This window comes from Cherax quadricarinatus, chromosome 75, assembly GCF_038502225.1.
Source record: "Cherax quadricarinatus isolate ZL_2023a chromosome 75, ASM3850222v1, whole genome shotgun sequence".
NCBI classification, from domain to species: domain Eukaryota; kingdom Metazoa; phylum Arthropoda; class Malacostraca; order Decapoda; family Parastacidae; genus Cherax; species Cherax quadricarinatus.
This window is the reverse complement of record NC_091366.1, coordinates 12,336,572-12,353,836: the sequence shown is the minus strand read 5'-3', so window position 1 is coordinate 12,353,836 and position 17,265 is coordinate 12,336,572. Positions and strand designations below refer to the sequence as shown.

At 40.2% G+C, this 17,265-nt stretch overlaps 1 protein-coding gene across 3 annotated transcripts in view; it reads right to left on the bottom strand.

The window, feature by feature from the left end:
• Nucleotides 1-17,265, bottom strand: part of LOC128691789 (serine proteinase stubble-like) — a 95,848-nt gene that overhangs the window by 31,132 nt on the left and 47,451 nt on the right. For all 3 annotated transcript variants that reach the window (XM_070101055.1, XM_070101053.1, XM_070101054.1), the window contains exons 5-8: nucleotides 14,285-14,399; nucleotides 10,030-10,230; nucleotides 7,293-8,171; nucleotides 5,038-5,207 (exon numbers count right to left, since the gene is read on the bottom strand). In XM_070101055.1, coding sequence (XP_069957156.1) covers nucleotides 5,038-5,207; nucleotides 7,293-8,171; nucleotides 10,030-10,230; nucleotides 14,285-14,399 — 1,365 coding nt within the window. The remainder of the gene's footprint in view (nucleotides 1-5,037; nucleotides 5,208-7,292; nucleotides 8,172-10,029; nucleotides 10,231-14,284; nucleotides 14,400-17,265) is intronic.

Below are 17,265 nucleotides of genomic sequence, written 5' to 3'. Positions count from 1 at the left end.
CAACCAAGTTAGCACAAATTATCAACCAAGTTATTAAATAAGTTATGAAGCAAGTTATCAAACATGTTATCACGCAAAGTTATCACCAGTTATTAAGCAAGTTATTGCACAGGTTAACCAACAAGTTATCACACGTTATCTGTCAAGTTATTACACAAGTTAACCAACAAGTTATCACAAATTACACAAGATATCCAACAAGTTATCTGCAAGTTATCACAACTTATACAACAAGATATCTAGCAAGTTATGACACAAGTTATATAAATTGTTATCAGTCAAGTTATCACACAAGTTATCATCAAACAAGTGTTATAAAAATATTGGAAAAACTCTTCAGATGAAAGTGAATAAGCCACTTAAGAGAACACTAACTTACTAAAGTGGTAAATGATATAGTAACTTACTAAAGTGGTAAATGATACAGTAACTTACTAAAGTGGTAAATTATACAGTAACTTACTAAAGTGGTAAATGATACAGTAACTTACTAAAGTGGTAAATTATACAGTAACTTACTAAAGTGGTAAATTATACAGTAACTTACTAAAGTGGTAAATGATACAGTAACTTACTAAAGTGGTAAATGATACAGTAACTTACTAAAGTGGTAAATTATACAGTAACTTACTAAAGTGGTAAATGATACAGTAACTTACTAAAGTGGTAAATTATACAGTAACTTACTAAAGTGGTAAATTATACAGTAACTTACTAAAGTGGTAAATGATACAGTAACTTACTAAAGTGGTAAATTATACAGTAACTTACTAAAGTGGTAAATGATATAGTAACTTACTAAAGTGGTAAATGATATAGTAACTTACTAAAGTGGTAAATGATACAGTAAGTTAGTAAAGTGTTTTTAAGAGAGTTGTGGGTATCAGTGAGCAAGGTTTATGTACCTTGTAGTGACTGTTAAAACACAACGCTGAGTTGTGGGTATCAGTGAGCAAGGTTTATGTACCTTGCAGTGAGTTTTAAAACACAACGCTGAGTTGTGGGTATCAGTGAGCAAGGTTTATGTACCTTGCAGTGAGTTTTAAAACACAACGCTGAGTTGTGGGTATCAGTGAGCAAGGTTTATGTACCTTGCAGTGAGTTTTAAAACACAACGCTGAGTTGTGGGTATCAGTGAGCAAGGTTTATGTACCTTGCAGTGAGTTTTAAAACACAACGCTGAGTTGTGGGTATCAGTGAGCAAGGTTTATGTACCTTGCAGTGACTGTTAAAACACAACGCTGAGTTGTGGGTATCAGTGAGCAAGGTTTATGTACCTTGCAGTGACTGTTAAAACACAACGCTGAGTTTACCCGTTAATCTCAGATGAATATTCTCAGTTGTCTTCTTTACCTGAGGATCATTCATTAACTCACCACTCCGGCTTATACACAGATAACCCGCATGTACCAGAGACGAGATTACGACGACGTTTCGGTCCGTCTTGAACTAGATGACCAGTCAGAGAAGATGTTATTACTATTTTTGCGCTACGTCTCTGGTTGTAAGCTTGATAAAGCTTAATTTATATACTAGGATAGAATATGTATATATGAGCAAACAGAGGGGTAAACGAGAGGCTCGAACCGCGGTTCGAGGATTGAGACTTAAACGCTCTACCATCTAGGCTAACTCAGGTCTGTAATAGGAAGAATTCGGAGGTAATACAATATTACATTCCGTCAGAGGCACCAACTGTAACCCAATATGTATATATATATATATATATATATATATATTATATATATATATATATATATATATATATATATATATATATATATATATATATATATATATATATATATATATATATATATATATATATATATATGTCGTGCCGAATATGTAAAACTGGTCAATTAGCAAGAACTCATTTAAAATTAAGTTCTTTCTAAAATTTTCTCTTATACGTTTAAAGATATATTTTTTTCATTAATGTTGATGTAAAAATTTATAATTTTGCACCAAAAGGAACTTAGAAAACTTACCTAACCTTATTATAACAAGAACAATTTATTTTAGCCTAACCCAACTAAATATATTTTAGATTTGTTTACAGTAATTTAATACTAAACACAGTGAAATATATTTTTTTCGTTAGGTTCAGAATGATTTTGGAGAAATTATTGCATACACAAATTTTCACTTGCCCTATATGGCAAGATGAGCGTTGCTATTTAAGCCAAGATCGCAAGTTCTGCCTATTCGGCACGACATATATATATATATATATATATATATATATATATATATATATATATATATGTCGTGCCGAATATGTAAAACTGGTCAATTAGCAAGAACTCATTTAAAATTAAGTCCTTTCTAAAATTTTCTCTTATACGTTTAAAGATATATTTTTTTCATTAATGTTGATGTAAAAATTTATAATTTTGCACCAAAAGGAACTTAGAAAACTTACCTAACCTTATTATAACAAGAACAATTTATTTTAGCCTAACCCAACTAAATATATTTTAGATTTGTTTACAATAATTTAATACTAAACAAACACAGTGAAATATATTTTTTTCGTTAGGTTCAGAATGATTTTGGCGAAATTATTGCATACACAAATTTTCACTTGTCCTATATGGCAAGATGAGCGTTGCTATTTAAGCCAAGATCGCAAGTTCTGCCTATTCGGCACGACATATATATATATATATATATATATATATATATATATATATATATATATATATATATATATATATATGTATATATATATATATATATATATATATATATATATATATATATATATATATATATATATATATATATATATATATATATATATATATATATATGCGTGTGTGTGTTTGTGTATACAGTAAGATAATGATGTGAAATATCAGGTGAGAAAAGATACTTCACATTACTTTCGTATTGCACGCACCCACTGCTGTGTCCAGGTATGTATATTGAGGCTTTATAAAGCTCCCAGCCAGCGAAATGTAGCCTCTATCATCTAAATTCTTCAACTGTGTTTATTTCCCTAAACTGATTGTCACTACATAAACTATGAATATTATCTCTGTTCTTGACATCAGACAACATCACACAAGTACTGGAAGCTTCACCTCTGACACCATCACACAGGTACTTGAATCTTCACCTCTGGCAATATCACACAGGTACTTGAATCTTCACCTCTGACAACATCACACAAGTACTTGAATCTTCACCTCTGACAACATCACATAGGTACTGGAATCTTCACCTCTGGCAACATCACACAGGTACTGGAATCTTCACCTCTGGCAACATCACACAGGTACTGGAATCTTCACCTCTGACAACATCACACAGGTACTGGAATCTTCACCTCTGGCAACATCACACAGGTACTTGAATCTTCACCTCTGACAACATCACATAGGTACTGGAATCTTCACCTCTGGCAACATCACACAGGTACTGGAATCTTCACCTTTGCAACATCACACAGGTACTTGAATCTTCACCTCTGACAACATCACACAGGTACTGGAATCTTCACCTCTGACAAAATCACACAGGTACTTGAATCTTCACCTCTGACAACATCACACAGGTACTGGAATTTTCACCTCTGGCAACATCACACAGGTACTGGAATCTTCACCTCTGACATCATCACACAGGTACTGGAATCTTCACCTCAGACAACATCACACAGGTACTGGAATCTTCACCTCTGACACCATCACACAGGTACTGGAATCTTCACCTCTGACACCATCACACAGGTACTGGAATCTTCACCTCTGACACCATCACACAGGTACTGGAATCTTCACCTCTGACACCATCACACAGGTACTGGAATCTTCACCTCTGACACCATCACACAGGTACTGGAATCTTCACCTCTGACACCATCTGACAGGTACTGGAATCTTCACCTCTGACACCATCAGACAGGTACTGGAATCTTCACCTCTGACACCATCACACAGGTACTGGAATCTTCACCTCTGACACCATCACACAGGTACAAATATCAAGTCATTTTCTGCTGCCCAAATTGTACAACTTCAGCTTGACAGTTGGTCACCTCTCAAGGGAGGTTCTGTGACCCTGGTGAAGGGCTCTTGATCTACGGAATCTGATCTGTGCTCCGGTTCCCTAAACTGAGCCTGAATGCCTTCCATCCCCCCCACCCCACAGACGCTGTATATTCCATACGGGTTTAGCGTTCCCCCATAATAACAGCAGTTCACATGCTCAGATCAGACGTGCCTCTCGTGTATTCTCAAGTTGACAGTGTACTCTTTATAGACCCGAGAAAAAACTTGGTGTCTAAGGGAGACTGTCTTGATGAAGTGTAGTTTGTGACTGTTTTGCAACTTGTGTGTAATTTATATCTCTGACGCACAGAAGATTCCGTGTATAAAAGAGACAAGTTCAACGTCAGGTAATTTTGATAAGGATATATAGGAGAGAGAAAAGCTGACGACGACGTTTTGGTTTGACTTGGACCATTGACAAAGTCACACTAACATAAAACAGCAAGGGAGCCAGTATATATATAGGCGAGGGGGACGGACGGGACCAAGAGAGGAAGAAAAAGTAGTAGGGTTGTGGAAGTAGTAGAAATAATAGTGGTAGTTATTTGTGTATTGTTTCATTCACGGTATTGTGCCATTTTGTTCTTAATAAGGATATACTTCACCCGTCAGGGGCTTTATTAATCCAATATTGAGAGTAAAAATAGTCATGTATATAGTAGTGTAGAGGTGAGATAGTAGCAGAGTGGAGTGTTGCAGCTCTGGAGTCACTTCATGGCAATGTCCTGACGGTCAAAAATAAAATTCTGGAAATATTGTAGTTCCTCGTGTTGTGTACAGTACTGCTAAGCTCTTTAGCAAGGTAATTAATTATAAAAGGTTTACAATAAAAATAGTGTAACTATATCATGTCAAGAGCTGAATTCATTCGTTATTTATCTCCATAATTCACCGTAAACTGAAATAAATAATTTAAAATAAATAATTATAGACATAAATACACAGTGGGGATAGGGGAGGAGGGAGGCATAAGACTGACCTCCTGAGACAAGTTGCTGTGGATATGACGAGGTTGGCCTCAACCAGTGCTCCTGAACACACGTACTTGTGGCCTCCTTGACGTCTCTCCATGATGGCTGCTACCCAGCACCACTCCACTGTGGTTGCTATCAGTCCACCCAGTATCCTGCTGCTAGACGGCTGTGGATCCTGAAACATCCACCAACACTTTAGTAACACAGCCGAAGTATCCTACAGCAGTAATTGACGCTTGACACCTCTAAACTGTTTTAACATCTTGACGGCTCTTGGGCCTGGTTCAAGAGTTGCTATAATGGCTATATGGTGTGTCAAGTGTTATCGTAATGATTATATAGTATGACATTTGCTACATTAATAAGTATATGGCGTGTCAGAAAGCCTAGTTCAGGTCATCTCATAAGCGTAGTCACGTTAGATAATTTGACAATGTTTAGATGAGGGTAATCATCACTAGAGGACACTTGGACTAATATTGATGTTAAGAATATTGTGTATAATGGAGATGTTAGAAGAGAACACCTGTAGTTTGAATAAGTATAGATAGTGTCGGCAGGTGACCTGCTAATGGGATGCTATTGTCTCTTAATATGACATAAAAAAGTCAGGAATTGGACACATGTTCAACGCCTGGGTATCTACAGGGGTTGAACAAATTAGTACGAAAACCTTGTTATTTAACATTTTATATTTTCAATATGGAGTTGGTCCTCAATTTGCAGCTAAAACAGCACCAATTCGTCGAGGAATTAATTCATATAACATTTGAATAATATCTACGGGAATTTTGTGTCATTCCTCAAGCCAAACTTGATCTAACTCTTTCAAAGACTACAGTGCAGGAAATCACTTCCTGACTTGTTGTTCCAATTGATCTCACAGATTGAACATTAAAATGGTATAAAATACCGACAGATTGTTAGGTAAGACACATATGCAACAGTTAGGTATCTTTATTTCGAAACGTTTCGCCTACACAGTAGGCTTCTTCAGTCGAGTACAGAAAAGTTGATAGAAGCAGAAGATACTTGAAGACGATGTAATCAGTCCATCACCCTTAAAGTTTTGAGGTGGTCAGTCCCTCAGTCTGGAGAAGAGCATTGTTCCGTTGTCTGAAACAATATGAAGTTGAAGTGACAGGATGGAGCCTTTATATAGTGCCTAACTGTTGCATATGTGTCTTACCTAATGATCTCACAGATGCTCCATAATGTTCATATCCGGTGACTGTGGAGGCCAATCCAAATGTTCGACTTCACTTTCCTGTTCTTCATCAGAACCAGTTGTTGAATATTAAAATGGTATACAATACCGACAGAATGATAAGAAAGAGACACACGCAACAGCTAGGTATCTTTATTCCGAAACGTTTCGCCTATACAGTAGGTGAAACGTTTCGGAATAAAGACACCTAACTGTTCCACGTGTGCTTTCTTAACACCAGCTGTTTGTAGGCTGAGGGACTGATTACCTCATCTTCCACTGTCTTCACATATCATCTCTGTATTGAACTGTTAATGCCACTGGTCTTAAGAAACGTTTTCACATAGATAACCAAGTGTTGCGCATGTGTTTAATTATTTATAGAAGAACGTTCTAGTACCAGGGACGTCAATACTTCTTTTGTTTTTTGCAGCCTTCATGACTCATACAGGTTTAGCCATTGTTTCGCAATATACTAATATTAATAATTTTGTTTCTTTGAGTCTGTCAGAAAGTGGTAAAGACCTCTTCTCTGGCAGAGTGCCACTTTCCTCCCAGAGTGCCACTCTCACAGAATGCCACTCTCCTCACAGAGTGCCACTCTCCTCACAAACTGCCACTCTTCCCACAGTGCCACTCCTCACAGACTGCCACTCTCCCCACAGACTGCCACTCTCTCACAACTTGCCATATCTTTCTGCATAAATGGAGAAGATATTTTCCCTTTCGTTTAGATTTTCTGACAATGCACAGAACGAGTTATATATATCAGTTACAGAATATAAAAGAAAACAATAGTTTTCTTGCTTTGTGATTATAATTAATGTAATATGAAAGTGAACTGATAATGACAGTGGCAAGTTGATAATGATATATTATTTTATAATGTTAGAAATGGAATGTTCAAAGTTGTGATTAACCAAACGGTTCAAGAAGCTTGTAAAAACAAATAGTGGAGTGTGCAAGAGGAGCAAGAAATAAAGTAAACATCAGTAGTAGAAGTGGAGGGAAGTGGTACTAAAATGTATTAGTTGGAATTAAAGTATTACTCACGTAGTTTCTGAGTCCCTTGAAGCCACAGATGTTTTGGTTGACTGGTTGTAACAAATGGTGATCCGGGAAGTGACTGTAATAGTCGTACTCTGCATCATCACTCACAACTGCACCCTCCCCACCTACCACGTCAGGCATGTCCTCGCCCACACCCACCACTTCAAGCACCTCCCCGCCCACACCCACCACCTCAGGCACCTTTCCCTCACTCTCACTCGCTGTTTCCCCCACACTATCATCAATTATTTGGCCTGCATCATGTGCCTGTGACACCGACGGTGTGGACTCCCCATCTTTTGACTCCGTCACCTGTGTGGTGTCCCCTCCCTCGTCTGTTTCTGAGTCCCCAGCTGGTACCATTATCTCTGCTACTTCCTCCAAGGCTTGTGTCTCTCCCACAACAGTAGAGTCGTTCTTGAAAGACTCCTGAGGGAAAACTATGGCGTTCATGTCGTCGGTGATGTCCAAGGAAGGAGGCCGTGGTGTCCCGTCTGAAAGTACCAACTCCGTCAGCGCTTCCGTCACGTTTTCTGCAGCTGTTGTCTTCCCTCCAACGGAAAGTTTGTCCAGGAAGGGAAAATGAGGAAGAAAGATGACATTCATATTGTCAGGGTGATTGTGGGTGGGAGGTGGTGGCAACTGTGTGGTGAGGGTGGGCATCTGTGATGATGTTGTGAGGGTGGGCATCTGTGATGATGTTGTGAGGGTGGGCATCTGTGATGCTGTGGTGGACTGAGTGGTGACGGTGGGCAGCTGTGATGTAGTGTGCGTGATGGTGGTGGCGTCTGCTACGGTGATGTGGCTGCCATCCTGATCCACTACGGACGGTTCCTGCAGTTCTGAAGGCAGCTCGTGGTAGCTGTCCGTCGCTGTGCTCACCTGCAAACAAACTTTGGTTTATTTATTATAATCATAAGGAAAAAGATTTTTAGGTACATATGTCCGTCGCTGTGCTCACCTGCAAACAAACTTTGGTTTATTTATTATAATCATAAGGAAAAAGATTTTTAGGTACATATGACGTTCATCCCAATTACGATACCTGCCCTAACCTGACCCCTTCCTCCTTAGATGACTTAAATTACGATACCTGCCCTAACCTGACCCCTTCCTCCTTAGATGACTTAAATTACGATACCTGCCCTAACCTGAGCCCTTCCTCCTTAGATGACTTAAATTACGATACCTGCCCTAACCTGACCCCTTCCTCCTTACATGACTTAAATTACGATACCTGCCCTAACCTGACCCCTTCCTCCTTAGATGACTTAAATTACGATACCTGCCCTAACCTGACCCCTTCCTCCTTAGATGACTTAAATTACGATACCTGCCCTAACCTGACCCCTTCCTCCTTAGATGACTTAAATTACGATACCTGCCCTAACCTGACCCCTTCCTCCTTAGATGACTTAAATTACGATACCTGCCCTAACCTGACCCCTTCCTCCTTAGATGACTTAAATTACGATACCTGCCCTAACCTGACCCCTTCCTCCTTAGATGACTTAAATTACGATACCTGCCCTAACCTGAGCCCTTAGATGACTTAAATTACGATACCTTACCTGATGACTTAAATTACGATACCTGCCCTAACCTGACCCCTTCCTCCTTAGATGACTTAAATTACGATACCTGCCCTAACCTGAGCCCTTCCTCCTTAGATGACTTAAATTACGATACCTGCCCTAACCTGACCCCTTCCTCCTTACATGACTTAAATTACGATACCTGCCCTAACCTGACCCCTTCCTCTTTAGATGACTTAAAAACCGTGGTAAGGTCCTACTCTATAACCAAACAATACCACCCACCTTGATGGGAGTAATATCAAGAGCCCCTCATCTGAGTTGATGGGGAGTAATATCAAGAGCCCCTCATCTGAGTTGATGGGGAGTAATATCAAGAGTCCTTCGCTTAAATTGATGTGGAATATCAAGAGCCTCTCACCTAAATTGATGTGGAGTAATATCAAGAGCCCCTCCCCTAAATTGATGTGGAGTAATATCAAGAGCCCCTCACCGATCTCTAATAACTTTAAGGTTGGGTATCAGTGCTGAAGGGCTCTTGGTCAAAGAAATTGGAGCTAACTTTCTCTTACTTGGATCAAACCTCATGATCTCACACTCCCCAAATGTTCTTTGGAACCTACAGTCTTAGCGCTTCCCAGTGATAACTATGAGACTCGTAGCACAAACCTAGAAGACAAATCTAAGATTAGATTCTAAGAAGATTTAGATTATAGAATTAGATTCTATGTATTTAGATTCTATAAAAATAAATTATGAACGTTTAGATTTTGAAGATTTAGAATCTATACATATTTTGATCCTATACATTTAGATTCTATAAAAATATTCTAAAGATTTAGATTCTAGAGATACAGATTCTAAAAATTTAGATTCTGTTTTGATCCTATATATTTAGATTCTATAAAAATATTGTAAATATTTAAATCTAGATATTCAGATTAAAAAAAAAGATTCTAAAGATTTAGATTTTAGAGATTCAAAATCTTAAAATTTAGATTCTAGAGTTTCAGGTTCTAAAATTTAGATTCTAAAAATTTAGATTTTAGATATTCAAAATCTAAAAATTTAGATTCTAGAGTTTCAGGTTCTTAAATTTAGATTCTAAAGATTTAGATTTTAGATATTCAAAATAAAAAAATTAGATTCTGGAGATTGAGAGTTTAAAAATTTAGATTTTAAACATTTTAAGTTCTGATTCCCACCTGATCATTATCTGGTTGTTCCGTCTGAGTGTGTGTGTCTGTACCGTGGGCGTGGGTTGTGGTGGTGGGCGTGGGGGCACGTGTGGGCAGGGTACCCGTCCATGGGCGTGTCACCAGACCCAAGATACCCGTGAGGTCAGTAACCACACCCACGATGTCAATAAGGTTCTCTGGGTTCAAGTTGTCATAGTCTATCTCATCCTGGAGGTAGTCAGTCACCAGTCATTATTATTATTAATAACCACTAATAAAAATCACTAATAAAATACTATTATTACTACTACTACTACTGCTACTACTAATAATAATAATTAATAAAATGCTACTACTACCAGTAATAATAATCATAATAATGACTAATAAAATAATACTACTATTACTAATAATAAAATACTAATAATAATTATAATAATAATTATAATAAATGTGTAGTGGAGGGAAGGCGGGGTAGGGGTCGTCCTGGGAAAGGTTGGAGGGAGGGGGTAAAGGAGGTTTTGTGTGTGAGGAGCTTGGACTTCCAGCATGTCAGGAGCCAGTGGAGGTAAATGGTTTTTATGACTTGTGCTGTTGGTGTGTGAGCAAGGTAATATGTGTCGAGTATCGGCGCCGCTCTGGCAAGACAGTGATGGAGTGAATGATGGTGAGAGTGTTTCTTCTTTTTTGGGTCACCCGGCCTCGGTGGGAGACGGTCGGTTTGTTCAACAAAATATTAACGTAAATATACTACTACCAATATTACGTCACAGATAATGTATTAGTCTGATCTGGGAGACTTAAGAGGCACGTAACTGATCTGGGAGACTTAAGACGGCCCCCTTAAGGGCCACGTAACTGATCTGGGAGACTTAAGAGGCACGTAACTGATCTGGGAGACTTAAGAGGCACGTAACTGATCTGGGAGACTTAAGCGGCACGTAACTGATCTGGGAGACTTAAGGGGCACGTAACTGATCTGGGAGACTTAAGAGGCACGTAACTGATCTGGGAGACTTAAGACGGCCCCCTTAAGGGCCACGTAACTGATCTGGGAGACTTAAGAGGCACGTAACTGATCTGGGAGACTTAAGGGCCACGTAACTGATCTGGGAGACTTAAGGGCCACGTAACTGATCTGGGAGACTTAAGGGCCACGTAACTGATCTGGGAGACTTAAGGGGCACGTAACTGATCTGGGAGACTTAAGAGGCACCTAACTGATCTGGGAGACTTAAGGGCCACGTAACTGATCTGGGAGACTTAAGAGGCACGTAACTGATCTGGGAGACTTAAGAGGCACCTAACTGATCTGGGAGACTTAAGAGGCACCTAACTGATCTGGGAGACTTAAGGGCCACGTAACTGATCTGGGAGACTTAAGAGGCACGTAACTGATCTGGGAGACTTAAGGGCCACGTAACTGATCTGGGAGACTTAAGAGGCACGTAACTGATCTGGGAGACTTAAGTGGCCACGTAACTGATCTGGGAGACAAGTGGCCACGTAACTGATCTGGGAGACTTAAGTGGCCACGTAACTGATCTGGGAGACTTAAGGGGCACGTAACTGATCTGGGAGACTTAAGAGGCACGTAACTGATCTGGGAGACTTAAGCGGCCACGTAACTGATCTGGGAGACTTAAGGGGCACGTAACTGATCTGGGAGACTTAAGTGGCCACGTAACTGATCTGGGAGACTTAAGTGGCCACGTAACTGATCTGGGAGACTTAAGCGGCACGTAACTGATCTGGGAGACTTAAGAGGCACGTAACTGATCTGGGAGACTTAAGTGGCACGTAACTGATCTGGGAGACTTAAGTGGCACGTAACTGATCTGGGAGACTTAAGTGGCACGTAACTGATCTGGGAGACTTAAGTGGCACGTAACTGATCTGGGAGACTTAAGCGGCACGTAACTGATCTGGGAGACTTAAGTGGCACGTAACTGATCTGGGAGACTTAAGTGGCACGTAACTGATCTGGGAGACTTAAGGGGCACGTAACTGATCTGGGAGACTTAAGGGCCACGTAACTGATCTGGGAGACTTAAGGGCCACGTAACTGATCTGGGAGACTTAAGGGCCACGTAACTGATCTGGGAGACTTAAGGGCCACGTAACTGATCTGGGAGACTTAAGGGGCACGTAACTGATCTGGGAGACTTAAGGGGCACGTAACTGATCTGGGAGACTTAAGTGGCACGTAACTGATCTGGGAGACTTAAGTGGCACGTAACTGATCTGGGAGACTTAAGTGGCACGTAACTGATCTGGGAGACTTAAGTGGCACGTAACTGATCTGGGAGACTTAAGAGGCACGTAACTGATCTGGGAGACTTAAGTGGCACGTAACTGATCTGTGAGACTTAAGTGGCACGTAACTGATCTGGGAGACTTAAGAGGCACGTAACTGATCTGGGAGACTTAAGCGGCACGTAACTGATCTGGGAGACTTAAGTGGCACGTAACTGATCTGTGAGACTTAAGTGGCACGTAACTGATCTGGGAGACTTAAGAGGCACGTAACTGATCTGGGAGACTTAAGCGGCACGTAACTGATCTGGGAGACTTAAGACGGCCCCCTTAAGTCTCCCAGATCAGTTACGTGCCTCTTAAGTTTCCCAGATCAGTTACGTGGCCCTTAAGTCTCCCAGATCAGTTACGTGCCACTTAAGCGCCACGTAACTGATCTGGGAGACTTAAGAGGCACGTAACTGATCTGGGAGACTTAAGAGGCACGTAACTGATCTGGGAGACTTAAGTGGCACGTAACTGATCTGGGAGACTTAAGTGGCACGTAACTGATCTGGGAGACTTAAGAGGCACGTAACTGATCTGGGAGACTTAAGTGGCACGTAACTGATCTGGGAGACTTAAGTGGCACGTAACTGATCTGGGAGACTTAAGGGCCACGTAACTGATCTGGGAGACTTAAGAGGCACGTAACTGATCTGGGAGACTTAAGGGCCACGTAACTGATCTGGGAGACTTAAGAGGCACGTAACTGATCTGGGAGACTTAAGGGCCACGTAACTGATCTGGGAGACTGGGAGACTTGTAACTGAAGAGGCACGTAACTGATCTGGGAGACTTAAAAGGCACGTAACTGATCTGGGAGACTTAAGAGGCACGTAACTGATCTGGGAGACTTAAGGGCCACGTAACTGATCTGGGAGACTTAAGAGGCACGTAACTGATCTGGGAGACTTAAGGGCCACGTAACTGATCTGGGAGACTTAAGGGGCACGTAACTGATCTGGGAGACTTAAGGGCCACGTAACTGATCTGGGAGACTTAAGGGGCACGTAACTGATCTGGGAGACTTAAGGGGCACGTAACTGATCTGGGAGACTTAAGGGCCACGTAACTGATCTGGGAGACTTAAGGGCCACGTAACTGATCTGGGAGACTTAAGGGGCACGTAAGTTCCCTCGTCTTCTGATAACATGTTCATGTTTCTACCATAATCTACCTTGTCCATAATTACTATCACATCTGCTTTGTCTGTTCAGTAATTTTCTCACCTGCGGTGTTCAGTAATTTTCTCACCTACGGTGTTCAGTAATATTCTCACCTGCGGTGTTCAGTAATTTTCTCACCTGCGGTGTTCAGTAATTTTCTCACCTGCGGTGTTCAGTAATTTTCTCACCTGCGGTGTTCAGTAATTTTCTCACCTACGGTGTTCAGTAAATTTCTTGAATTACGTTAGTTTTGTGTCAATAATAATTAAGCAAATACAGTACAATACAATGCAGTAAATGAAATATGATAGAAATAATAGAGAGTTGTGACTGTGGAACAAGACTACGACTTCACCAACGATGAAGCTGAGGGACTGATTACCTCCACTTTGTGTAAAGTAAAAGGACACAAGTGCAACTGATGTGACATTTTATTGTGGCCACAATAAAATGTCGCATTAGTTGCACTTGTGTCCTTTTACTTTACTTATTGTGGGTAATTCTACCAACTTTATTACACTACCTCCACTTTTGTATATACTTGTACGACTTATCTTCTTCAATTTGTACTGATAAAGAAAGCCTCTGGATGGCGAAACATCTACAATGAAGATACCCAGATGTTGCACTTGTGTTTAATTTTTATCTGTCGGTGTTGTATACCATTCATGTAGTAACCAGATGTTGCACATGTTTCTTAATTCTTCATCAGGTGTTAGATAATCAAATAATCACTGTTTAAGACTCGTTAAACAGTCACCATTTGACTGTGTTAGCAACAGTGATATACTAACTGTTAAGATGAGTTTATACTTTACCTGCTGTTGCTGGAGGACAGCCTCATCATCAACGAGGGAGAATACGTCAGTGATGGTGAAGGAGGAGAGGGTAGTGGTGGGTAGCTTACTGGTGGCCTTCCCCAGTGGGTTGTACCTGTAACAACAACCATTCTACCTCACTACTGATTATAATGACTTGATATACATAAAGGTAGGGAAGGAGAAGAGAGTGACAGAATAAGTATAATACATTTGTTATGAGGGTTAATGAGAATAGATAATATATCTGGAGATTTCAACGATAGAAAGTAGTGATCCTTATCAGGTCGCTGGAGAGAGAGAGAGACGAACAGCAATAAACCGAATATATAACACAATAGAACCCACATGTGGAGAATAACAGGGAAGATGAGAGTGGTCACAGTGGTGCCTGTGCTAACCTTCCTATGGTGTAGAAATATACCTAGTTGGATGAATCTTATTGTGGCTAGCTGGTCCAGTGGCTAACGCGACGGTCTGGAGTTTTGAGACTCTCTGACCGTGGGTTCTATCCCCACCCGTGGTATGTTTTTTTTTGCAATCGTGTCATTACGATTTCGTGAGTCAAGATGAGAGTGGTGTATATTTCAGCGTAGAAGAATGAGTTTCTTCAGCAGTCTTGAACACCTCAATTGACTCACAGCTAGGTGCCCCGTGGCCTAGTGGCTAAAGCTCTCGCTTCACACGGTGAGTGTCTGGGTTCGATTCCCAGCGAGGGTAGAAACACTGGGCGTGTTTGCTTACACCGGTTGTCTTATGTTCCCCATCAGTAAACTGGGTATCTGGGTGTTAGTGGACTGGTGTGGGTCGCATCCTGGGACAAAACTGACCTAATTTGCGGGAAATGCTCAGCATAACAAGCAGCTTTCTATATAGTAGTATGTTGTTGATGTCAGCTATGGTCTGTATACCTTGTACATGTACTGGTAGTAAATAAAGTTATTATTATTATTATTATTATAACTAGTGAATAACTGTTATTCCTTCAATGACTAAGAGACAAGTGCAATACTTGGCCATCAGTGAAGGTAACCAAGTGCTGTACATGTATATTATTCATCAGTTTGTCGGTGTTGTATTCCATTAGTAATAAGCTACACGTTTTAACCTCATTCATTGATTATGGCGAGTCTCACAGTCACTTGGCGAGTCTCACAGTCACTTGGCGAGTCTCACAGTCACTTGGCGAGTCTCACAGTCACTTGGCGAGTCTCACAGTCACTTGGCGAGTCTCACAGTCACTTGGCGAGTCTCACAGTCACTTGGCGAGTCTCACAGTCACTTGGCGAGTCTCACAGTCACTTGGCGAGTCTCACAGCCACTTGGCGAGTCTCACAGTCACTTGGCGAGTCTCACAGTCACTTGGCGAGTCTCACAGTCACTTGGCGAGTCTCACAGTCACTTGGCGAGTCTCACAGTCACTTGGCGAGTCTCACAGTCACTTGGCGAGTCTCACAGTCACTTGGCGAGTCTTACAGTCACTTCAGTGATGCTTACATTATATCTTCCTCGGTATTAATAATGAATTCTAATTAAAACAATGTTATTTAATACAGGTATTTGTCGTATCCAGACATAGCATACCCTGGTATACCAGATGTAGACTTTTTCCTCAAGTATACCTCCCTAGTGTTAATCATCTGTTACCACTAGTACTGTCAGTAACAAGTTAATTGGAACACTACATGTTTTAAGTATACCTCCCTAGTATTTACTTGTTACCACTAGTACTGTCAGTAACAAGTTAATTGGAAAACCACATTGTTAAAGAACGACAAGGAAAATGTCCTCTACTTATATATATATATATATATATATATATATATATATATATATATATATATATATATATATATATATATATATATATATATATATATATATATAACATATGTTGTGTATCTTTATACGTATATGCTTCTAAACTGTTGTATTCTGAGCACCTCTGCAAAAACAGTGATTATGTATGTGGTGAAAGTGTTGAATGATGATGTAAGCATTTTCTTTTTGGGGATTTTCTTTCTTTTTTGGGTCACTCTGCCTCGGTGGGAGACGGCTGACTTGTTGAAAAAAAAATATGTATATATATATATGAAGGTGTCGGCTGTTTCAAAAGTCAGGAAAGTTCTGGAGACGGAACTACAACTGTGTTGAGACAAGTGTGATTAATATGAAGGAGACTCAGGTACACTGTTGATGAATATTATAGTTATTATGTGATAATAAGTGGAAAGTAGTATAACAGTATGGATGATATCGCGCCTGGGAGCGGCAGGTAAACAACTTCCATCTTGGAGGAATTGAAGAGTGGAAGAAAGTTGAGCAGCTGATGCAGATATACTGACAGATACAGTATATGACTTTCAGTGTATGTACACAGAAAGTTTACTTTACTCTTTAATAGAGATATTAAAGTATTGTTGCGTGGTAGTGAACATGCAGCCATAGTGACGGGTGTGTAGTGGGTAGGGTTAACACCCCATTAACCAGCTGAGTGGTGTTTACCTGTTCCAAGTTCACTGAACTATTCTCCAGCAGTCACTGTGATGAAGGAGTCACACTATTATCACAGTTATAAATCTTATTGCAACGTTCACCGCAGTGCGTTAGTTTCTGCACGATTTAAACTTATCAGAAATTATATTAGGTCAAATATTCGTTAATTAACGTATATTTAAAAGCCAATAAGTGCGGTATACGTCTGACAGCGGAAGACAAAGTCTCAGTAAGGTAATAAACCAGAGATTAAAAAATAATAGACGATAAATAGAGAAGTAGAGAAGGAAAAAATGAGTAAGGAGGAAATAGCTGAGAACTTGAGTAATGTGGAACAATGAGAGGATAATGAGAGAGGAAGTTAGGTGTCAAGGTGTGTAGAGGTCGTCACCCGTGAGAGAGAGAGAGAGAGCAGCACCAAACAGCAACTACACTCTGGCTGTAACCTACTCAAGAATATCACTTCATCTGAGATCGTTTATTCC